A 21,954-nucleotide genomic window follows, 5' to 3' on the forward strand; every position below is an offset into this window, starting at 1 on the left:
AACATCAGCCGAGTATCCTCTTCATACCATACCCGTCCAAATCGAGACGGACCCTCTTAAAGCCAAGAGCGACATCGGCAAATACATCATGCCAGAGAATGCGAAGCGCGCCTATCGCTCAACTCGCGCGGGACTGGAGCCTTTCCTGCGAGTCGCCAATTCGGCATTGGTCGAGACCACCAATCCCATTTCAGGCTAAATACCACCAGACGAGGCTGTTCGCTGTGACGCGTGGGGCTGGCTGCCCCGCCATGCCGTGTACCTGAATGGCTTGGGATAATGACGAAGATGACCCCACGTCGGCTGAAAGGGGCACGAGTTCCCTCCCTCTTCTAATTCTTTTCTTGAGGAATTCTTGTCTTGCTTGAATTGTTCCGTGGTGTCTCTCGTTCTTGTCAAATTTGTGTGATTTTAAACCTGGGAACTACTTGATTAGACCTGCCCCGCCATCTCTCCTCTCACGAATTACGAAGACGGCTCCAAGTACACCAACGACATCATGAGTGACGGACCCCTCTACCTGGGGTTCGACCTCTCGACCCAGCAGCTGAAGGGTGCGCCTTCCAGAACAAACCTACCCTCCAGGGCAAAACCAACCCACTAACATTACCCTTGCCTACAGCAATTGTCGTTCAGTCCGACCTCAACGTTGTTGCCGACGCCAAAGTCGACTTCGACCAAGACTTCGGCTCCAAGTACAACGTCAAGAAGGGTGTGCTCGTCAACGAGGATGAAGGCGAGGTCTTTGCCCCCGTAGCCATGTGGCTCGAGTCCCTCGACCTGGTCCTGCAGCGGCTGCAGGAGAACAAGACGCCCATGAACCGGATCCGGGGCATCAGCGGCTCCTGCCAGCAGCACGGTAGTGTCTACTGGGGCCGCCAGGCCGAGTCTCTGCTCGGTGGTCTGAAGTCGGACAAGCCGCTAGTCGACCAGCTCAAGGAGGCCTTCTCACACCCGTATGCCCCGAATTGGCAGGACCACAGCACGCAGCAGGAGTGCGACCAGTTCGATGCGAAGTTGGGGTCTGCAGACCGTTTGGCTGAAGTTACAGGGAGTGCTGCGCATCATGTAAGTCGGCGATACAGGAAACTCAAGGTACGAACCTCCAGAAGGAAACAATGGCTGACAGTCTAGTAGCGCTTCACCGGCACACAGATAATGCGCCTCCGACGAAAGCTCCCAGACATGTACGCCAACACAGCCCGCATCTCCCTCGCCTCGTCCTTCCTCGCCTCCCTCTTCCTCGGCGCCGTGGCGCCAATGGACATCAGTGACGTCTGCGGCATGAACCTCTGGGACATCGCGGGCAACGACTGGTCCGAGCCGCTCCTCGAGCTCACGGCGGGCAAGGACGGCGTGCCAGATCTGCGCAGCAAGCTCGGCGAGGTCCGACAAGACGGCGGCGGCAGCATGGGCCGGGTCAGCAGCTACTTCACCTCCAAGTACAACTTCAGCCCCGACTGCGAGGTGGCGCCCTTCACGGGCGACAACCCGGCGACGATCCTGGCGCTCCCGCTCCGCCCGCTCGACGCCATCGTCAGCCTGGGCACCAGCACCACCTTCCTCATGAGCACGCCCGTCTACAAGCCGGACCCGAGCTACCACTTCTTCAACCATCCGACCACCCCGGGCCAGCACATGTTCATGCTGTGCTACAAGAACGGCGGCCTGGCCCGCGAGAAGGTGCGCGACGCGCTGCCCAAGGCCGAGGGCGCCGACGCCAGCGACGCCAGCGACCCCTGGGCGGCCTTCAACAAGCACGCGCTCGCCACCCCGCCGCTCGACGTCCGCTCGGACTCGGACCGCGCCAAGCTCGGCCTGTACTTCTACCTGCCCGAGATCGTGCCCAACATCCGCGCGGGCACCTGGCGGTACACGTGCGACGCGGCCACAGGCAACGCACTACGGGAGCAGGGCCAACCAGGCGTGCAGCCGGGTTGGCGGGCCGAGACGGACGCGCGCGTCATCGTCGAGTCGCAGGCGCTGTCGATGCGGCTGCGCAGCCAGAGGCTGGTGAGCCCGCCCGGCGGCGACGGCGGCGGCGGCCGGCTTCCCGCGCAGCCGCGCCGCATCTACCTGGTCGGCGGCGGGTCGCACAACCCGGCCATCGCGCGCATCGTCGGCGACGTGCTGGGCGGCGCCGACGGCGTGTACAAGCTCGACGTCGGCGGCAACGCCTGCGCGCTGGGCGGCGCCTACAAGGCCGTGTGGGCGTTTGAGCGCGCCGAGGGCGAGACCTTCGACGAGCTGATCGGGAAGCGCTGGAAGGAGGAGGGCGCGATTCAGAAGGTGGACGATGGGTACCGGGATGGCGTGTTCCAGAAGTATGGGAATGTGCTGGCGGCGTTTGAGGAGATGGAGGAGAGGATCTTGAAGGTCGCCAAGAATACATGAGCTAACATGGTGAGTGAGGGGTAGGCTGCGAGGATAAATAGCCTGGTTCTTGTCTCCCTGGTTCTGTTGATGATCCGGCGATGAAGGGTGGAAGGGGAGATGCAATCGCACATCATAGATGCATTGTTGGTGTTTTCCGGTACAAGATCGTACGAAGTATTCGTGGGCAATGGTGAACTGTTGGGATCATTAGATTGCCGCATCTGTCGGTGTCGCCCTTCTCCTTCTTGCAAAGCAGTGGTGATTTTCTGTCCATGATCGGAGTAACTCGGGCCAAGGCGCGAGAGGGATGCCAAGCAACCGCTGCGTTGCGTCTTGCTCCGACGTCATCCTCCTCCTGCAGAGGCAGAGCTTCACCCAAACCATCCCGCACCCCAGGACCCCCGGCCCGACCAATGCCGGAGCGAAGCAAAAAGAATGAGCGGTAGGCAGCATCGTTCCCAGCGTCTGCAGTGAGACTGGTGTGACTAACACCCGAGAAACCACAGCACGACATCCCGCTCGTCCGCCTGAACGGGGTGAGATGAACCTTGGACCCGTGTCGTATCTAGACTGCGCCGTCTTTTGCCTTTTCCTGGCACCCCAGCTGATCTGGCGGGTGGGCTTTTTCGAGACGGTATGGTGTGCTCTGCAGGCATTGCCGTTTCTCTGTGAGTGCTGGGCAACACGTGGTACCTGCTTGTGACGTCCGCTGACCGGTCGAAGTAACGCAACTGCCTGTGACGTTCATTCGTGACCGATACCTGGTCCGTCGCGAAAAGCAGAGCGGTTTTCAGCGGAGGGCATCTCTGTTTGAGGACGTCGTGGTCCGGTGTGTGCGGTACGCCTTCGCAAACATCCCGCCGAGGGTAGGACGGGTGTTCTTCGCGAGGGAGGTGTCGCTTCCGTTTCTGTGGTTCCGGTTGCTCCGCCATGGCTACCTAGGGTCTCCGATTCACTGGTGGGAGCATTGCGAGGTAATGTTTTTGACCTGTGTTCCGGTCTTTCATACTGACCTGACCGGCTTGCAGCGCGGATTTCGTGGCATTTGGCTGAGTAAGAATCCGACGGAAAAGCCTGACCTTGTCCTGTATTACGCCCATGGTAAGGATGCCGACGATGCTAGCTTCCCTGAGCTAACACGGATTCAGGGGGAGGCTTCTCGATGGGCTCCTCGTACTTTTATCTTGAGTACCTCTTGACCTGGCTGTCAGTCTTGGGCTCGGCGGGCTACAAGAACCCGGCGATATTCGCATTAGAGTACACCCTCGTTCCCGATGCCTCGTTCCCTACGCAGGTCGAGGAGACACTGCAGGGTTACGAGCACGTTCTAGCGGTGGCGCAAGATCCGTCAATCGTGTGTGTAAGCGGCGATTCTGCAGGTGCGACGCTTATTTTGTGTTTGTTGCTCCGCTTGGGTGACAAGCGGACAAATGGTCACGGGGAGAAACAGCCGCCCCCCAAGCCTGCACTTGCTGTGTTAATATCGCCCTGGGCGACCCTCGTCTCGACTCGACATGAGAATACTGTGAGCGACTACTTGGACGCGCAGCAGCTCCGTCGGTATGGAACACATTTCGCGGGCAACCGAATCCCCGCGACAGATCCGTTAGTGTCACCGGGCTGTTGCAAGGACGCTCTGTGGTGGAAGAGATCCAGTCCGACCCAAGGTATCGTCATTACGTATGGGACGGAGGAGGTGCTTGCGCCTGAAATTGAGAGCCTCGTCGACACGCTTCGGGAAGCTAAAGTTACCGTAAAGAGCAAGGCAGAAATTGGGGGCATCCATGCCTGGCCTGTTGCCTCTCTATTTTTGTCTAGCGGCCGCGACGACCGGCTGGACGGGCTATTGACTATGACGGATGAAATTAGACAACGTATTCCATAACGGCGGGGTTCATGAACGCAGATATGAGTTGGGTGCCCTCAGATTAGATCAAGTAATTTACGCCAGCATCGACATGGCAGCGAAGATGACCCCAGAGGCAAAGCTCGGTTTCGTCAACGCTGTGTTCTCGTCTTCGGCTTGTTGTGTTGCTCAAGGAAAGTCATCACGGGCAGCGAATATAAGACATTGGGTAGGCGGTAGAGAGGGGATGTTTACCTTTGAAGATCGCGTGGTGTTGCCTCGAGAACAATTGCCCCGGCTGTCGGTGGGTTACTGAAGTTTGGGTTGTGAAGGACTCATGAGGATCAGCCGCAAATGACAAATGAGAACAGCAGCCCGTGGGTCCGAATTAAAATAAAAGAAATAAAAAACACTTTGCCCAATCGGGCAATTCAAGCATGACCCCAGGTGCACGGGCTCAACCCTTCCTAAACATTCAACATCACAAAGGCGCCTCCGCGATTCAAAGCCTTTCGGCAATTCTGCTTGTGGACACTCCACAGACTTCGCTGACAGTCCTAACCATGTGTTAGCTCGGTCAACTATCACACCGGACGCCGTGCTTGCAACCTACCTTGTCGCAAAACCAGCCCTTCGAACAACCACTACACTTCAAGGGGGCCTTTCCAGTGTCCTGCTTTGACTTGCCACAGGCATCTGTTCATAGATGTCAACTTATTTATTCCTACTCAAAACGTCGGGGATGGGCTATGGCTGAAACCGTGTCGGGCGCGACCGTGAGCAGTGAAAGGGGGAGGGAGCGCGGCTTCCACATACGGCAACTTGGTTGGTTGTAACTGCGTGGCGTTCCGGGCGTGTAATTGTCCAAGGCGGCAAGGAACTGTCTCTTCCCTGGGCCACGGAAACCCGTATCGGCAAAGGCAAGCGTGAACTTCTCGTTGCACTGAACCTCGGAAGCAAGCCGGCGGAGATGTTGGAGGTCGTGGTCTCTGATTTCCGCACCGGTCCCCATCATGAGTGCACCCAGAATGATGACACGGTACTTAGCCTCGTGCTTTTCCCACGAATCGTTAGTGCCAACCGCGACAGCGCGATACTTGTCGATGAGTTTGTTGCCGAGGCCAGCGTCGAATTTCTGGCGGATACGTTTCAAGACTGGCCCGTCAACGACCTGGTTTCCATCGGCCGCGATACCAGCGTACCCGAAGGAACAGAGGGCTTCGAATTCGGGTCCATCTTGAGCGCCAGTGATCTCTACAGCGAGGTGACATGCAAGGTCTTGATCATTGTCGGCCTCGAATAGGCCTGAAAGAATGTCAAGGCCTCTCCAGGACGCAACTTCCCGCGGACCAAATGGAATGTATGAATGACTTACAGTGACCCCAGCGACCCATTTTGGATGGTTCTTGCTTTCTGGGTATATAGAATCGAATGCCTTTAGGGTAGCAGCCGCTTTTCGTCAAGCGTCGGGTATTTGACGGTTCGAGTGATTAGAAAGATGGGAAGCATGAAACTAGGTGGTCGTTATCAGCCTTGGGGATGTCGGGCAGTCTGAAAGGAAAAGCAGCTGCATCTTCTCTCGTGTGAAATTGGCAAGAACGAACTGTCGAGGCAACAGCAGAATCTGGAAGGAAGGCACTACCTAGGTAGACTGCAATGGCAGCGTCCAGACAGATGCTTCATACGTACCTTATTTAGGTACCTACTCACCTACCTAGGGAAGGAGCTTCCATGAGCTGCCCTGAGTGCTAAGCACCCAAGCAATTGTCATGGGTTTGCAGGGAAGCATTGAGATCCTTCTAAGTTGAAGTCCTGCTCAAGGTCCATACCCAGGTGGATGACCTCGTGGTAAGATACACATCGGAAACTTAAACAAACTATCAATGGCTCTGGTTCGTTAACACCACCCAGCGTGTAGTGTGGATTCAATTTACTGTGACCTCTAAGCCGGCATGGAAGCATCAATGAGCAACTTCAAATGCCACTTCCTCTGCTGAGCTCGGACAGCCGGTGTGTGTTGGCGTGTCATGGCGGCAGGCTCGAGTCCAGACTCTGGCATCGAGTGTACAAAACTTCCTTGGAGCTGCTGTGATACGTCAGATGGGAGTCACCCCTTTTCACGATTCGCGGCACAGCAGACCCAGCCGTATGCCCTCAAAAGTCCGCTGCATTCCGTATGTACCTACATAGATATGTCAGCGTACGTATTCTTTCTGCTGTGCCACCAAAACGCTGGTGAGGCTGGCCAGACTTATGACCTGACAGCTACATCACGAAAGGTGTTGGCCTCACTTGTTTGTGAGTGCCAAGCGGCGACCTCACACGTGTGGATGCTTGTGAAACGGGCGCTCATCCCAGCATTCCGGCCAGTTCACGATGTCGATCCCAGCCTGATTGCAGGTTGGCGTCGTTTTGTTCTTCTTTTGGCCACTGATGTTCTGCCTGCTCCCTGCTCATTGATGCCCCACATTCAAACCGACCCCTCCATTTCGCCCCTCCCAGATGGAAGCTCCCTGCCGCCTTTGTGGCCCAGCCACAGCGAGCTCCGGCCTTATTAACCCGCCTACTTGAAGCTCCAACCACCCCGCTCCTACCCTCGTTGTCGTTTGCAAACGCGACTCTGCGCCCCACCCACAGCGTCCAAGAAGCGAACACCAAGACCACGGCAGCCTATCATAAATCAGGCCCGTGAGACAGTGCGTTTTTTGTCCGAAGTATCTTTTTTGTTTGTTTTAGTTGGCCCTTCCCGGCGAGCTGAAGCCATGTCCGGTGACGACACTTATGCGCCAAAGAGCCCCGATCTGTCTTCCTTCCACTCGGGCCCCACACCTCCGTCGGAACCTGCAGAACCCCAGCTGTTTTTATCGCAGCCATCCCAGCCAAACTTTTTGCACCTGCAGTCTCCTGCAAGTACTTCTTTTGCGAGCGCTCACCACCCGCACCGTCAGGCGCCTCAAACCCAACAACAATACCAGCTTGCGACGCCACCACAGGCAATCGCGCACCCGCGACCCACACACAACTCAAACACCAGCCAACCACCAGGGTTTGGTGTAGGACCACCCTCCGCCTCGCAGCACGAATACTATTCCCCTCGCGCAGCAAGCTTTCCCACCCCTGGATATTCCCAACCGAATACCGGATACCCGGCAACACAAGCATCACCACCACAGCAGCACCTGCCGCCATTCTACCAGCCGTCTTATCGTGACAGCTTCCAGTACCAGCATTACCAACATCATCCTCACCAACACCCGCACGATCTCATTGCGGCCCAAGCCCAGGCGCACCATCCCTACGACTACTCGGCAGCGGGCGGCGCAGGCTACGAACCGGCCGACGCGATGCCCCCCCGGAGAGCGGCCGCGGCCGCGGCAGCAGCGGCGGTCGCCGCGCAGACGGCGTCGGACACGGCCGGGGACAACGGATCCCTGAGCCCCGCGGCATCGGCGACCGCATCGGCAGCAACATCGGTGGTGGTAGCCGCTGCTGCCCCCGGCGCCGGCGCCGGCGCCGCCGCCGCGCCGCCCTCGATCGAGGCGGCGACGGTCAAGACCAAGTTCCCGACGGCGCGCATCAAGCGGATCATGCAGGCGGACGAGGAGGTGGGCAAGGTGGCGCAGCAGACGCCGATCGCGGTGGGCAAGGCGCTGGAGCTGTTCATGATGGCGCTCGTCACCAAGAGCGCCGACGTGGCGCGCCAGCGCAACTCCAAGCGCGTGTCGGCCCAGATGCTCAAGCAGGTCGTCGAGGGCGACGACCAGTGGGACTTTTTGCGGGATATCGTCGGGAAAGTGGACGGGGACGAGAAGGGCGGGCGCGGCGCGGGCCAGAGCCAGGGCGGTGGGCGGGGGAAAGCGGAGAATAGTGATACGGACGAGGAGATGGGTAGTGGCGGTGGTGGTGAGGTGGCTGCTGCTGGGGTGAAGAAGAAGAGGGGTGGTGGGAGGAAGAAGAAGGGCCAGTAGGGCGGCCTGGGGTTGGGGTTGGGGGGCAAAGGGTCACGGGCTAGGGGGGCTTGTGCCCGACGGTCGGGCCGGGCAGGGCATGAGAGACGGGCAACCGAGGGATGAGGAATGAATGGTCGGGCAAATGATATTTACGGGCGGGGGAATGGGCGTTGGGCTGTGCATTGTACAAAGCGATGTTTACTATGGTGTTTTGGCAGTGGACAATTCATGCCACTGGGCGGCGTGCTGGAATTACTCGCCGTAGATTTGGAATTCGATAGATCGCAAACGAGGGACGAGTTGTCGTTGGCTTCTCAGCTGTGCCAAAGAGGTTGCGGGTTTTAGTCCGATGTACAGATTACATACTCGGCGTTTTGGTGCCGGATGATCCACGTTATCTGGCGGTGTGTGGACGCCGCTTGCCCTTGCGACGATAGGGCGATAAGGTCGTCCTCTTTCGTCTTGAGAGTCGAAAAGAGCCATGTTATCGGTGGTGCAGTGGGGAGTAAGGTATCTGACCTGCCTAGCTGAGGTAGGGAGGCTGGCTCGGTTAGTCCGGCGGTGCGGCGACCTGCGTCAAATGCGGGCAAGCGATGTCTGTGCTGTGGTGGAAGATTCCGGGGTTTTCGCCACCTCCACAAGGTATTGCTGCCCGAGGGGAGTCAATTGCCGGACTCGAGAGGAAAACAAGGAATCGAACAAGAGGAAATAGAGAGAATGAATTGAGCAAAAGAAACCAAAGAGAAGGAAGTTGAGTTGAAGAAGAATTAATCGAGTAGGTAATTTAGAAATACAGCTGTTTGGGCTTCCGGATGGCATTCGTTTCGTCCATTCCCACAGTCGAGCGAGGGTTAGGTGCCCGGCCGACATCCATCTGCGAAGTCCACCACTCCACCTAACTCCAGCCAGGTGCGGTTTGCTTTGCCCATGGGATGCAGCCTTACCGCCAACATGGCTTGATTGCCCTGGAAGAAGGGGCAATGCGACCTATCCCAGACGGTGCAGCTGTGCGACTCAATTCCAATGCCCGCGAACCCAAGAAATGGTTCGCGAATGGGAGGTTCAATCCGGGAGGGGTGAGCCAGCGATGCACACCCCCGGACTCGCGCAGCCCCAGCAGCCTGCAGCGAGGGCAGCAAGCGGACAGGGCAACCTAGCCTCCTCATACTCCCGAGCGCCCCAAGAATTACCCCGGTTTTCCCACCCTCTTGCCCTGCCCTTCCCCATGTCTTCTTCCCCTGCCCAGTCCCTTTTTGAGATTATCCTCGCTCTTGCGGCTTCCCAGCAATTCCTTACATATGCTCAGGCCAAGAGGCACGGAGAGGCACACATGCGACGTGTCGATCCGCTCCCTCTCCATGCCAGCGCGACATCGTCATGGCTGGTTGAGCTGATGGGGCTTGCGCGGCACCGTCCATAATGCCAGCTCGGGGTCGTTCCCCGGCTCCCAGCCTTCCGCCTGTCCTCGATGAGACTACAACCGTTCCCTTTTCCGATCTTTTCAAGAGCGGCTTCGATCCTGCAGCCCTCGACGCTGCGACCCAGCTCGCCGATCAAAACATCTTTGTCGCATCCGACGGGAGCCGCTACCGAATCGAGAAGATCCCAGACGAGGACCCCGTTCAAGGTCGCGTGCCTTCCTCAACTCCGATTCCTCCTGCCGCTGCACGACCAGCCTCTCTATACACGTCGGGTTCTACACTCTCGGGATCGCCAGCTTCTCTTCCCCCGCCGCAGTTACACGTACATGCCCCTCCTGGGACCGCCCTGGGCTGGGGACGGTCTGCGTCCAATGCTAGCTCGTACTCGCGCTCCTCCGGCGCATACTCGGCTCGATCTGGGTATGCCGCGGCCGCTGTCCCCGGGCCAGAGCCAAGAGCCTCGATCCACGAAGTTGCGAACACGATGGCGCATCTCAGCGTCAGCGGTTTCAGCGCAAGGCCGCTGTACGGGGAGTCGGACGGCGGAGTGCAGGCGGCGGAGACCCTGACAGATCCCGACATGGGCCCCAGGCCACCGATGAGCCCAGCGAGCCACAGCAGTGAGCTGGCCTCACCAAGGGCATCATATGCCCATCACGAACAGCCATCGCATTATCTGGCCGCGTCCTGGGGGCCGCACGACTACCCCAGCCCAGGCGCCGCGCCTCAGTACTGGACCAACGTCAACTATGCTAGTTACACAACGCAGACATACGCGCACCTTCAGAGTTCGCGACAAAACGCAACGGCAACGACGGGGCTCCCGTCGCTCCTAGAAGACGCTACGGCCCTACCGCCTCCGCATCGAGCTTCCGACCCGATGTCGCCTCGCTCGACCCTCTCGCCGGGATCACCAGATAAGGAAGTGTGGGATGGGCGAGGGGCTGCGGCTGCGGATGGGTACTCCTATAACCCGCTCCACCCTTCCATATCGGCGCCGTCGTTCGTTGGACGACAATCGAATTATGTGAATACAGGGATGGGCGATATTGATACTCTGACTCCTGTGGTTGTGCATCATCATGCTCACTCTACCGCGAGCGACGGAGCAAGTACGGGGCGAGATAACGTCTTGCCAGGGGAAGATTTGGTGTTTGATGGGTGAGTTCACCCCCCAGCAGCCGGGTGTGCCGATTGGAGCTCTAATCGATTTTGCGCAGACCCGTCAAAAGTTCTCAGACTCTCACATCGCCGGTCTTTCGAGACGGAGTGTTGAAGGTGTTTCGAAACACACTCGCCGGCGGTCTCAGATTCCATTGCAAGGTCGATTACGAGTCGGAGACATATCGGAGTACGAGCCGAACATCACCCCTCTCTTGTTATTTATGCTAAAACCTGATGTGCAGTGAAAGCAAGCAATGCGCAACTCATCCCCGCCTACGCCTACGATCAGCGATTTCCCAACATCGTGTACATCCGCGATAAAGAAAACGACAACGCCAATGGGTATATGCAGGAGAGCAGGCCAAGTGGGATCTATCAGTTCTCGAGCCTAAAAGGTACGGCACACGCTGTCCCTTCATGCAGGGCATTCGAACCCTAACCAACAGCAATACAGAGCTCTTTGACTTTCAAGCCAAACTCACGGGCGAAAAGGTCGTCCTGGACATCGGCAGCGTCCGCATGGTGACAGTCGGCAAAGCCAGCAGCCGGTCGAGCACTCAATTCTCAAGCGCACGGCTACAGATTTGGCACGAACCGGAAGGTCGGCGGACCGCCCAGTCGGATGTGGCGTCGTTCGTTACGGCTGGGACGGCACTGTCGGGGCCTCTGAGGGAGAGGCTTGTGGCAAGCACCTCGAGGCTGATGCTGTATCTGGGGCGGTCGGGGGGATATATTACCCTTTTTAGTACGTTTGCGCAGTCATGGGGCACTGGTGGTAGCGGTTGCTGACTTGGAAACAGTCACAGATGATCTCGAGATCAAAGCCGAAGGGCAAACACTGGTTAAAATAAAACCTAAGAAAGGGGGGATGCCGTTTTCGAGAAAAGGATCGCGTTGGCAGTGGGTCAAGGGTGCGTTACTCGGAATATTGCTTTGTCTTGACACCCTTACTAACTGGCAGCAGCGCACCTTGAACCAAACCAAGGCTCTGAGTCAGCAGGCCTTGATATCCACGGAAAAGCCGTCGAGGTGGACCTCGGGTCGGATTACGACTCGTACAAGACGTTTGAGATTGAGTTTGAGAACTCGCCGAGTTCGTGCCCCCCCCCCCCTCGATTTTCAGCTGGTTTAGAATTCTAACAAACATTCCATTAGGCCAGGACAACTTTCTGCGCAAATGGGACGAAGTCATCCGCGAGCGCCGAAGCCAGCGTGCACGGCTCAACCATATACAAGAGGACATGGAGGCGTCGGTGTTTACGGGGCGTCAGGCACGGGGCGTTTTTATGTGAACAGAGCGATGAGTTGTTTTGTAAATACTCCGTGATATATGGGATCTTTGGTGGGGGCCATGTGAGCGTAATCGAAAAAGGAAAATCTATCATGTTGTTGTCCGTTTGTCGTTCTTAGCCCGAGGCATGGAACGCGGTGGGTTGCAAGGCAGGATCGAGGGTCGGCAGCTAAGAGCCGTCCGAGCCGTGCGTGCCGCACTTGCAGAGAGCCAGTTGCAGAGAAGCAGCGGCGCAGTCAGCCCAAGCTCCGAATATTGAATCGTTCTGCAGCTCTCCCTTGCCCCGGTGCAACGTTTTGTCGATCGGGCAACCGACTTTGTTTGAACCGGAGACGAAACTGCCACATTCGAGGGTATGTCTACCGTCGTCTTTCCCGATTTCCTCTCGTCGTTCGAGCGTGATACGGTGTGATTTGATGAACTACCGTAATGAATCTGTGGTCGGGAGGTTGTCCTCTGTCAAAGTGAGCACGCGAGCAAAAACAGGGGGTGGGGATGATCTTGGCAGCCACTGGCAGCGTTGTTTTCGAGGCCCCGCTCTTTGAGCTAAAAGTTTTGACAGGGGTTGAGAAGCCACGAGGCAGCAGCCTTGAGATCAGCGAACATCTCCGTGGACTCGAACTCAAGAGACTCAACCACACTCTTCTCCTGTCGCCTGGTTGTATGGAAATGGGAGAAGCCATGAATATAAGGTTTCGGTCAGCGCAACCCAACTGGGAGGCGCACGATATTAAAGTGTCACCTCGGATGGCTTGATGACCCGGCCTACGCTCTGGTTCCATCGTTCCGTCGCTTCCATGTCTTTTCCTCCAAGGTTAATCTGGGGTTGCCCCACCACCCTCCCAGCACACCGTTTTCCGTTGCTTATCGAATCCAAACGATTCGCTCGAGCAATCAATCTCGCTCTCTGTCTCTCGCAGTCTCCCTCGGGTCCACCCACAGCATTCGCTTGTTGGGGCTTGGCTCAACCGTTCAGTGGCTCGTGGGCCAGCGAATGGAACCCTTTCGCCCTCCTCAGCCTCCAGCTCGCGCAGGTTCCGTGCATCGTGCATGGCTCTCGGGGCAGGGATGCTCCGCCCTGGTCGGTGTCCCGCCCGGGGAGGGCATCCCTCGCTTTCTCAGGGACTTGTTCGCCGAATCGCCCGTGACATTGAGATGATGAGGCTCTGCTGAAAGTTTGGATCTGTGGGTTTTCCAACTGCCTTTCTCCGCTTTTGCTCTTGTTCATTCACTCCTTGGCTCTGTCTGGAGTTAACTCCATACGTTTGTATCCGCCACACCCGGGGGTTGAAGCCTTGCATTTTCAGCTGTGCTTACTCCGCTTCGGTTTGCTTGCCGAGTTTGCTTGCGCCTGGCCTAGCTTCGGGACTTGGAAGCCACGATTTCCGGGGCTTCGCGGTCTCCCGTTTTGGCCTCGGTGGATGGGGTGACGATATCGGGCAACTCTCTGAGGCGGGTGTTGGGGTTTTGTGATTCGACACTGCGAGCGCCAGACCGAGGGGGTTCAACAAGCCCACGCTGAACTCTCTTCGTTGGCGGCTCGCGCCCAATTGCAGCGCCCGCGCGCTGGATCGGCGGGGGTCTCGGTCAAACTCCCCAGAGAATCAAACGACGGCAGGATTGAGCTGGAATCAGAGTCAACTCGGCCGAAATGCAGGAGCCGGAGATATTCGAGCAACCCGTGGCCGACAAGGATCCCGAAGCTCATGGGGCCGGTGACGAGAATGGGACTTATGGCGGGACCATTTACAGCAACGGGGTCTCGCCGGTGGGTGCCCGGGACGACGAGTCGGATGATTACCGCGACTTTGTTTTTCCTGAAGGTTGGTCTTGTCCTTCTCGTCCTTCGGTGGTAGGGTGACGGGGCTTGCTCTCTAACATTGGTACGCGCGTTAGATAGGAAACTAGGGACATGGTCGACGGCGTTTCTTATCATTAATCGGGTGGTTGGCGCCGGGATATATTCGACCCCATCGGCCATCATATTTTCTCTTGATAGCGTTGGTGTGACGCTGCTCTTTTGGGTTTTGGGGGGGTTCATGACATTTTGGTGAGTTCTCCATCCAACGCTCGGTTGATGAGTGAGTTAGACTAACTTGTCGCAGCGGGTATGGCTAATCTAGATTGTATCTGCCATGTTTCTATGCTGACTTTGGCCAGGTTGTTTGTCTACCTTGAATACGGCACTGCTTTGCCGCGTTCGGGTGGGGAAAAAGTCTATGTGAGTTATGATACTCCTCCCCTCTTACATTATACGTAAATGGCTAACACCATATGCCCTCACGCAGCTTGAGAGAGTCTATCAAAGGCCAAGGTATCTGGCCACATGTATTTTTGCAGGTTTGTTCAACCCACCGCTCCCCCAACGATACCAGTCGCTCACCTCCGAGTAGTCCAATTCGTGCTCTTCGCCATCTCAACGGGCAACAGCATCAGTTTCAGCAGCTATTTGCTGCGCGCTGCCACAGGGGATCCGCAAGAGGGGGGTTGGCTGAACCAGGGAATCGCCATCGCTGCCATCACTGGTGAGTCATTATCGATATAAACATGCTTCGACGGTAACTCACAGTCCTAGTCGTTTGCCTCATCCACTCATTTGCCCCGCGGTGGGGTATTTGGTTGAGCAATGGTTTCGGTGCCTTCAAGCTCATCATGCTCAGCCTGCTCGTTTGTACCGGGTTTGCCGCCCTCGCCGGCAAGACGGCAGCGCCGAGACCCGATAACTTCTCAAGTTTTCACGGAGCCGGCTCGTCGAGATCCCCTGACGATAACCCGACGGGGGCAGCCGGTGGGTATTCAATTGCTCTGCTGCAGGTGCTATACTCGTATAGCGGGTGGGAGAATGCGAACTACGTAGGCCACGCCGGAGTTGGACAGAGAGGTTGGATGACTAACAGGGCACAGGTTCTCACCGAGGTTCGGAACGCTCCAAAAACACTGAGGAAAGCAGCACCCATCTCCATATCGGCGGTCACAATACTTTACGTGCTCGCCAATATTTCCTACGTAAGAGCCCACGGGTTCCGTTAATGGAGGGCCCCTACTAATTGCCACAGTTTGCCGCCATGAGCAAGATCGAAATTGCCGAGGCGGGTACTGTGGTCGCGGCGCAGTTCTTCGAGAACGTATGGGGCAGGAGTGCGTTCGTGACTAGAGTGGTACCACTCTTTATCGGCCTGTCCGCCTTCGGAAATGCCTTTGCGCAGTCTTTTGCCATGCCGCGAGTGAAGCAGGAGCTTTCCAAGGAGGGCGTGCTGCCGTGGTCTCGCTTCTGGGCCAGCGACTGGCCGTTCAACGCACCATCGGGAGCCATATTCTTGCATTGGATCTTTACGGTGGTATTCATCCTCGCCTGCCGAACTCCGGACGTTTACAGCTTCGTCACCAACGTCTTTATCTACAGTGGCAACTGGATCAAGTGTATGTCCTCCCTTTCGTCACCCCCCTGGCACCCGTCTAACACTGGCTCTAGTCTTCCTCGCCGTTGGCCTCGTCTACCTGAACTTCGCACCGTCAGAGCGGTGGGCCGAGCAGCGCACGACATTCCGCAGCTCGCCGCTGCTGACCATTTTCTGGATTTTATCGCTTCTGTTTGTGCAAGTGGCGCCCTTCATTGAAAACGACTTCCTCAAGCATGTGCCATACTACGTTTTCCCCACGCTCGGCACCAGCCTGCTGGCCATTGGGACTGGGTACTGGCTCGTGTGGGCCAAGTTGCTACCGGCGTTTGGGTACCACATCCAGCACGAGATTGTGCAAATGCCTGATGGGAGCGAGAGGGTCAAGTACAAGGTGAGTCCAACCGCGATGTTATTTGCAGATTGCGGCCGTATTTGACTGACTTTCGGTGACAGAGGGTCAAGCCGAAGAAACGGAAGAAGCGGGGGCAATGGAACCGGGAGCGAAAACGGTCTGTTTGGTGACACAGGCTTAAGTGGGAGGGTTGGAGTTTTTGGCGGTATATTTGCATCATATTTTCTACAGGAAACTGGGGTTGTTCTGCTGTCATATCAAGAATTTCAGATGGCAAACAGAGCGAGACATCCATTTGTTTCCCATTTCACAACCCCTGAGTAGCCCCTGAACGACCCCGAATGCCGAGCCGAACCATCTCAGGAACCGAAGAACGGACGAAGGAAAACAATACCAGATTATTCAAAGTAGGAGGCGATTGACTACAACACTCAGAAAAACAGAAACGAAACTCGCTCAAGGACGTCGACCTTACTCGAGATCAGCAACCAGAGTTTTGAACAATATTCCCATCGGGCCTCGGGGCGCCGAGCCGGAGACATCCATTGGCAGGTGGGGCACACTGACGAACGAGGAGAGCGGAGCAACCCCCTGTGAAGTTGGCCAAATGGAGCTTTGGCTCAGTTGTCCTCAACACGAACGGCTGGTTCCGAAGCTTCAGCATCCCGAGGCAACGCCCAGCTTTTTTGACTTACGCGGACGCGACACATCGAGAAATTTACGGCGCAGCCAGTCATGCTGCATCAGTTGCGTACACCCGGATTCGATAGCATTACCGTCGACGACGACAAGCGCCAATGAGCAGGGCTTGGAGGACATGAGATGAGCATGCTTCTGCCCTCCCCCCACTATCAACACCACCACCACTATTCGTACCGCCATCACCACCGCCATCGACGCCACAACTGCCGCCACCACCGTCCGATCCCTTTCTCCTCCACCCAATTTAGCAACCCTCCCCGACGCAGTCGCGACCAATGTCTTGGGACTTGCTAAAGCGGTTCCTCGAGAGCGATGTCTTCAATCAGAACCCCTTCCTCTCGGTGTCGTATCTCTCGTACGTGCCCTCGACTTCCGCTTCTTTCCTTCTGCTTCTCTCCTTCTAGCGCATCGGATCGGATCGGATCGGATCGCTGACTCTGTGTAATCTAGTCGCTATGCGGACCATATAGGGATCCACTATGTCCTCTGCAGCAAGCTCCGGCAGTTCCCCTACGAGGACATCGAGTTCTTCCTACCGCAGCTATGCCACCTGATAATAAGCGTCGACAACGAGTCGATGGCTCTGGAGGAGTTCTTATTGGACCTCTGCGAGGAGTCGGTTACCGCTGCGCTACTGGTTCGCCATCCCATGTCGCCCTCGCACGCTCAATGGCCATGGCTAATGCTCAGATAGACCTTCTGGCTCTTCCAAACCTACCTCCACGACCTCGCACCGAACCCCCAGACCGAGGCCTTCAAGACGTGTCGTAGGGTGTACAACAAGGTTCAACACGTTGTGTTTGGGGTTTCCGAGACATTACGACACGAGAGGATCACCGAGAATGTGCTGCCGGTTACGGTTTTGGGAAGTTTCGTCCTCGCGAGCATTGCATGTCCTATGCTGCCGCAGTGGGCTGGACCATTGGCTATCGCCCAGGCCCGGAAACCCCGCCCGGTTGTCGAGACCATATCCGAGCCCACCGCCGTTGAGGCGAAGAAAAACGTACCAGCTCGAGCACACACCATCTCTGCCGGCGGTCCCCGGCCGAGACGCACCAAAGAGGGGCGCAACACGAGCGGCCAAGAGGGCAAGACGCACGCCAGCCCGCGCAAATCGCCGGGTAGGATCAAACTGAAGACGCCTCGGCCCCCTTCGAGGTCGAAAACGAATGAACCCGCACCGCAGGAAGACGAAGAAGGAGAGCTCCCCAGTCAGCTCGAGAACCTCGCCCTGGAGGCGCGCATCAGTTCAGCCTCGTTACCCCTGCCGGATCCCAGGCCTCGTCTTGTTACGAGACCAACCACGCCCGTGTCGGCGGGGTTACGTCCCTCCGAGGCTACGAGGAGACACTCTCACCATGTCAAGACGCTGCTCAGCCAGGGCGAGATGACGCATCTGCAAAAGACGCGACTGCTCCGGCAAAACTACTTCCGCTGCCAGACCGCCTTCTTGACGGCGCTTGAGGACATCTCGAACCGTCTCGTCGTGGTACCAAAACCGGCTCGGCTGAGCGCACTCCGCGCCGAACTCGCCCTCATCGCACGGGATCTCCCGGCAGAGGTTGATATCCCGGTTCTCTGCCCCCCCGACCTGGTGGATGGTTCCCCATCCAAGAGCCGCCACCACAGAATCGTCCGGCTCAACCCGGCCGAAGCAACCGTCTTGAACAGCGCCGAAAAGGTGCCGTACTTGTTGATGGTGGAAATACTCCGTGACGACTTCACATTTGATCCTGACAGCCCGGACAACCAGAGACTGCTTACAACCTTGCTGGACGAACAAGGGACACGGAAGCGGATCTTCGACTTGTCTGAGTCGAGCATACCGACCACTTCTCGGGCACCAGAGCCAGCCGTCGATAGTGTGTTTGAGCCGTCATCTGGGGACCTCGGAAGCTCGCCAATGCTCCGGCCCGAAGACGACGATGAGCCGTTCGGAACAACGCCGACCCAGTCTAACTTTTCGCTGCGCCTATCCAACACTAGCACCCCGGGCCCCGGCTCCTGGGACAAGACGACACCGCGCAGCTCAGGAGGTTCCTCCGAGTCGCTCAGCCCGCCCCTCAACCGGAGGAGGTTGACGCTCACTAACGCCCGCCACAACTCGGTGGATCAGCCGGATTTCTCAGCGCTCGCGGTGCACATGCGGACGGCATCGCAGATGCTCGCGCAGCTGGACGCAACCAGCGGCAAGCGGCCCCGGCAAGAAGTAGCAGCCATCAGATCGCGCATCATTGCCAGCATGCAAAGCCTAGAAGAACAGAGCTTTGATTTGGATGATGGGCAAGGGCCGACATTCGACACCATCATGGCCAGAGCGCAGGCAGCCGCCGTAACGGAGGCAGCGACCGACACGGACAGGACCGAAGTGGCGGACGACGCGACCGTCGAGCCAAACCTCAACGCCAACGCAGGCATCGACAGGATGGAGAACGACATCAAGACGGGCGGGCTCCAACGGAAGGGCGACCGCGACGACCCTAGCGCGGCGGTCTTCGGCGAGGCCTGGGAGTCGAAGAAGGAGCGGATCCGCAAGTCGTCGCCCTACGGGTGGATGAAGAACTGGGACCTCGTCAGCGTCATCATCAAGACGGGCTCGGACCTCCGGCAGGAAGCCTTCGCCTGCCAGCTGATCCGCGTCTGCCACAAGATCTGGGTGGACGCCGGCGTGCCCGTGTGGGTCAAGCTCATGCGCATCCTCGTCACGGGCGAGTCGTCGGGCCTGATCGAGACCATCGCCAACGGGGTGTCGCTGCACTCGATCAAGCGCAGCCTGACGCTGGCGTCGATCGAGTCGGGCCAGAACCCGCGGCGGCGCATCGCCACGCTCAAGGACCACTTCGTCAAGGCGTTCGGCATCCCCGAGGGCGACGCCTTCCGCGCGGGCGTCGACGCCTTCAAGCGCTCCCTCGCCGCCTACAGCGTCATCTCGTACGTGCTGCAGCTCAAGGACCGCCACAACGGCAACGTCCTCATCGACAACGAGGGCCACATCATCCACATCGACTTCGGCTTCATGCTGTCCAACTCGCCCGGCTCCGTCGGCTTCGAGGCCGCCCCCTTCAAGCTGACCTACGAGTATGTCGACGTGCTGGGCGGCGTCGGCTCGCCCGATTTTGAGGATTACAAGAGCCTCTGCAAGCAGGCTTTCCAGGGTATGTTTTGTCTCTTACATAGGTGGGCAATGGGAATACTTGCTAACGTGGTTTCGTTCTTTTTTTGTGACAGCCCTCCGGCGGTCGGCGGACAACATCATCGACCTAGTCGCCATGATGGGCCGCGAATCCAAGATGCCGTGCTTCGGCGCCGGCGTCACGCAGGTCACGACGGCGCTGCGCCAGCGCTTCCAGCTGCAGCTGAGCGCCGACGAGGCCGAGCAGTTTGTCGAGACGGACCTCATTGCCAAGGCGGTGGGCAGTTATTATACACGACTGTGAGTATTTCTTTTTTTTTCTTTTCTTTTTTTTACGTCCGGTCGATTATCTACGGATGATGCCAGAGGTTTGTCAGGGCGGCGCTGACTATTGTGGCACTAGTTATGATACCTTCCAATATCGGACGCAGGGAATCTACTAGACGGACGAAAAAAGAATGTCGATAGGATGGGAGTTGCCTCCTTTGGAGGGTTGGAATTAATCGGGGGTTATATATACACATTGGCTTCTGTTTCCGGAAGCGAGATGTTTGGTATCGAGGCATATCGACGGCGTTGCGGTTGGGCGAGACAATAATAGACGGGTGGTAGAGGGGCAACGTACTGGCTAGTTATTGCCGTTGCTTGAGTTGAGTGTCGTACTGTCGAGTCAGCGTCCAGTTTGGTTGGTGTTGGGCAATGTCTGGTCGACGGAGGGGTCAGGGGGTGGATGACGACACACGGCCGTTTTGGGTGATCACGTACACAGCATAGACCGGGGACTGGTAATGAGATATGATGCCAGACCTCTTTGCAAAGGAGTGCGTCATTGGGTTGTGGGAGTTTGTGTTGACTCGAGTTCGAGGGGGGTTGAAAGCAAGCCCATCCCCATCTCCACTTCTATTTCCATCCTGCGGTCTGGCATAGAGTACGTGTCCGCCGATTCCGAGAGCAGGGAATGACCACGCCAAGATGAAACTGACGATGGACAATGATGCGAGTCGTGACTGATGTCTCAACGACCGCCAAGCTCGACAGCCTCACCAAACCGCCGATCGGCACGCAACCTTCCGGGCTGGGACACCCACCGCACACTCTTCCCACCAAAGAACCAAGGTTTCGGGAAAGCTCACCATTCACCACAAGGGCCCAGATCGTGTTCGCTCCGGCAAATCTGCCGTGCCTCGCGTGCGTGCATGCTGCAAAACGTGCCAATCACCCGCGCCGCTCCGCCCCCATGCCCTTTTCTCCTGCCTGCAGCCAATAACCCCGCGATACCCCGATACGGGACGACGCTGGGAGGGCCGGAACCTCCCCTTGGGAATCTCGAGTCAGGCAGTGGCAGGCCGGCACGGCAGGTTGGTTCAGCCGCTGGCCGTCACGCCGATCCCGGTCCAACAAGCCTTGAAAGAGAGTCGTGACGAACCACCCCCCATTGGCATTGTCCAGTCAGCTGGCGGCATTGGGAACAAGGCTGTCAATTAAACTCCGCCGTCTCCTGACCCGGATTCGGTCTTCTTGCCAAGGTCGGACAGGAAAGCTTCCCGTCTGGGTTTTTGGTGGGGGGGGTTGCCGAGGTAGGCGCCAGGCCCGCTTGGGGCGTTGGTTGGGGGTGAGGTAGTTATCGTTGCTTCCTTGGTTAGGGATTGTGGTGATGGGTAGTTTCCGAGGCGGGTGGTGTTCGTTCGCCTTGTCTTCCAACTGTATAAGGCCGAAATACTCCGGTGACCTCATTTCCTGCGTCTAAGTGGTGTTGTTATTTACCGGGTCTTATGATGGTGGCGAGATTGGGTCTTGATACGGCAAAGGACCCGACATGTGTTGTTCCCTATGTGTCGTTCCCTGGCATCCGGAGGCGGGCGGGGATGGGATGTGCAAGTGAATGTGCTAGGAAACAGGTCCATGAGACAACAGGGCGACGAAACGAGCACCGAATCGCCCGGGTTGCTCGCCGGAGGCTTTCGGAAGGCGGTGACATGGGGCGGTGATGATAAGATATTGAGAAAGTATGTGCGGCTGCGGCGTTTCGTTCCGTCACCGGTTCGTTATGGTGGGTGTCGCCATGGGAGTCTTTCAGGGACCGGGCCTTCGGGGATGGTTCGGACTGTCCCGTCCGTCTCACCGTCGACGCCCTGCTATAGTTGAGCCAAGCACTTCCCCCATGCCTCGTACGCGGGCGGGAGCGGAATGGAAAGTCCGCGGAAACTCGTGTTTCCTTTCTTTTTGGTGTTGAGGGTTCAGCTGAAGGCCCGGACCCGCGTGGGTGAGCGCGGGATAATCGGAACCCCTGGAGCATTGGCGGTCTCCTTGGCTTCTCC

At 57.6% G+C, this 21,954-nt stretch overlaps 7 protein-coding genes across 7 annotated transcripts; 5 read left to right on the top strand and 2 right to left on the bottom strand.

The window, feature by feature from the left end:
- The first annotated feature begins 383 nt into the window (after positions 1 to 383).
- Positions 384 to 2,603, top strand: B0H64DRAFT_147194 (uncharacterized protein). The gene is made up of 3 exons (XM_062798372.1): positions 384 to 554; positions 623 to 1,068; positions 1,138 to 2,603. Exons 1-3 carry the CDS (start codon positions 500 to 502, stop codon positions 2,392 to 2,394), a joined length of 1,758 nt encoding a protein of 585 aa, XP_062659010.1. The 5' UTR covers positions 384 to 499; the 3' UTR covers positions 2,395 to 2,603.
- Positions 2,604 to 2,656: 53 nt separating this feature from the next.
- Positions 2,657 to 4,727, top strand: B0H64DRAFT_147179 (Alpha/Beta hydrolase protein). The gene is made up of 4 exons (XM_062798371.1): positions 2,657 to 3,044; positions 3,100 to 3,350; positions 3,405 to 3,477; positions 3,525 to 4,727. Exons 1-4 carry the CDS (start codon positions 2,918 to 2,920, stop codon positions 4,259 to 4,261), a joined length of 1,188 nt encoding a protein of 395 aa, XP_062659011.1. The 5' UTR covers positions 2,657 to 2,917; the 3' UTR covers positions 4,262 to 4,727.
- On the bottom strand, positions 4,476 to 5,998 carry B0H64DRAFT_147106 (uncharacterized protein). The gene is made up of 5 exons (XM_062798369.1): positions 5,912 to 5,998; positions 5,598 to 5,735; positions 5,039 to 5,527; positions 4,836 to 4,918; positions 4,476 to 4,779 (listed from the first exon to the last, which is right to left on the bottom strand). The coding sequence occupies exons 2-5, from the start codon at positions 5,614 to 5,616 to the stop codon at positions 4,690 to 4,692; spliced, it is 681 nt and encodes a 226-aa protein (XP_062659012.1). The 5' UTR covers positions 5,617 to 5,735; positions 5,912 to 5,998; the 3' UTR covers positions 4,476 to 4,689.
- Positions 5,999 to 6,882: 884 nt separating this feature from the next.
- Positions 6,883 to 8,478, top strand: B0H64DRAFT_147348 (uncharacterized protein). The gene has a single exon (XM_062798374.1). It carries the CDS (start codon positions 6,985 to 6,987, stop codon positions 8,188 to 8,190), a length of 1,206 nt encoding a protein of 401 aa, XP_062659013.1. The 5' UTR covers positions 6,883 to 6,984; the 3' UTR covers positions 8,191 to 8,478.
- A 361-nt stretch (positions 8,479 to 8,839) lies between these two features.
- B0H64DRAFT_147026 (uncharacterized protein) lies at positions 8,840 to 9,464 on the bottom strand. The gene has a single exon (XM_062798368.1). The coding sequence runs from the start codon at positions 9,336 to 9,338 to the stop codon at positions 9,024 to 9,026; it is 315 nt and encodes a 104-aa protein (XP_062659014.1). The 5' UTR covers positions 9,339 to 9,464; the 3' UTR covers positions 8,840 to 9,023.
- Position 9,465: 1 nt separating this feature from the next.
- B0H64DRAFT_147128 (uncharacterized protein) lies at positions 9,466 to 12,246 on the top strand. The gene is made up of 7 exons (XM_062798370.1): positions 9,466 to 10,754; positions 10,814 to 10,944; positions 11,000 to 11,152; positions 11,212 to 11,502; positions 11,558 to 11,668; positions 11,722 to 11,850; positions 11,918 to 12,246. The coding sequence occupies exons 1-7, from the start codon at positions 9,592 to 9,594 to the stop codon at positions 12,082 to 12,084; spliced, it is 2,145 nt and encodes a 714-aa protein (XP_062659015.1). The 5' UTR covers positions 9,466 to 9,591; the 3' UTR covers positions 12,085 to 12,246.
- Positions 12,247 to 13,699: 1,453 nt separating this feature from the next.
- Positions 13,700 to 20,079, top strand: B0H64DRAFT_373716 (phosphatidylinositol 4-kinase-like protein; the record flags this gene model as incomplete). The annotated part of the gene is made up of 16 exons (XM_062802290.1): positions 13,700 to 13,871; positions 13,945 to 14,098; positions 14,209 to 14,269; positions 14,337 to 14,388; positions 14,424 to 14,573; positions 14,618 to 14,901; positions 14,953 to 15,054; positions 15,105 to 15,468; positions 15,521 to 15,840; positions 15,903 to 15,958; positions 16,245 to 16,353; positions 16,770 to 16,858; positions 16,954 to 17,140; positions 17,198 to 19,658; positions 19,732 to 19,936; positions 20,040 to 20,079. 16 exons carry the CDS (start codon positions 13,700 to 13,702, stop codon positions 20,077 to 20,079), a joined length of 4,806 nt encoding a protein of 1,601 aa, XP_062659016.1.
- Between the last annotated feature and the right edge of the window lie 1,875 nt (positions 20,080 to 21,954).

This window comes from Chaetomium fimeti, assembly GCF_033439085.1.
Source record: "Chaetomium fimeti strain CBS 168.71 chromosome Unknown B0H64scaffold_4, whole genome shotgun sequence".
In the NCBI taxonomy this organism is placed as follows: domain Eukaryota; kingdom Fungi; phylum Ascomycota; class Sordariomycetes; order Sordariales; family Chaetomiaceae; genus Chaetomium; species Chaetomium fimeti.

What these genes read in the sequence shown, in the direction of transcription:
- B0H64DRAFT_147194 (XM_062798372.1), top strand. Translation starts at nt 500, where the DNA reads ATGAGTGACGGACCCCTCTACCTGGGGTTCGACCTCTCGACCCAGCAG. An exon ending in CTCGACCCAGCAGCTGAAGG is followed by an intron (nt 555 to 622) that starts GTGCGCCTTCCA and finishes CCTTGCCTACAG; the next exon opens with CAATTGTCGTTCAGTCCGAC. An exon ending in CAGGGAGTGCTGCGCATCAT is followed by an intron (nt 1,069 to 1,137) that starts GTAAGTCGGCGA and finishes ACAGTCTAGTAG; the next exon opens with CGCTTCACCGGCACACAGAT.
- B0H64DRAFT_147179 (XM_062798371.1), top strand. Translation starts at nt 2,918, where the DNA reads ATGAACCTTGGACCCGTGTCGTATCTAGACTGCGCCGTCTTTTGCCTT. An exon ending in GCAGGCATTGCCGTTTCTCT is followed by an intron (nt 3,045 to 3,099) that starts GTGAGTGCTGGG and finishes GACCGGTCGAAG; the next exon opens with TAACGCAACTGCCTGTGACG. An exon ending in TGTCCTGTATTACGCCCATG is followed by an intron (nt 3,478 to 3,524) that starts GTAAGGATGCCG and finishes ACACGGATTCAG; the next exon opens with GGGGAGGCTTCTCGATGGGC.
- B0H64DRAFT_147106 (XM_062798369.1), bottom strand. An exon ending in TTACAACCAACCAAGTTGCC is followed by an intron (nt 4,919 to 5,038) that starts GTATGTGGAAGC and finishes ATCTATGAACAG; the next exon opens with ATGCCTGTGGCAAGTCAAAG. An exon ending in AGGGCTGGTTTTGCGACAAG is followed by an intron (nt 4,780 to 4,835) that starts GTAGGTTGCAAG and finishes ACACATGGTTAG; the next exon opens with GACTGTCAGCGAAGTCTGTG.
- B0H64DRAFT_147348 (XM_062798374.1), top strand. Translation starts at nt 6,985, where the DNA reads ATGTCCGGTGACGACACTTATGCGCCAAAGAGCCCCGATCTGTCTTCC.
- B0H64DRAFT_147026 (XM_062798368.1), bottom strand. Translation starts at nt 9,338, where the DNA reads ATGAGGAGGCTAGGTTGCCCTGTCCGCTTGCTGCCCTCGCTGCAGGCT.
- B0H64DRAFT_147128 (XM_062798370.1), top strand. Translation starts at nt 9,592, where the DNA reads ATGCCAGCTCGGGGTCGTTCCCCGGCTCCCAGCCTTCCGCCTGTCCTC. An exon ending in CGAGTCGGAGACATATCGGA is followed by an intron (nt 10,945 to 10,999) that starts GTACGAGCCGAA and finishes CCTGATGTGCAG; the next exon opens with TGAAAGCAAGCAATGCGCAA. An exon ending in GGGATATATTACCCTTTTTA is followed by an intron (nt 11,503 to 11,557) that starts GTACGTTTGCGC and finishes ACTTGGAAACAG; the next exon opens with TCACAGATGATCTCGAGATC.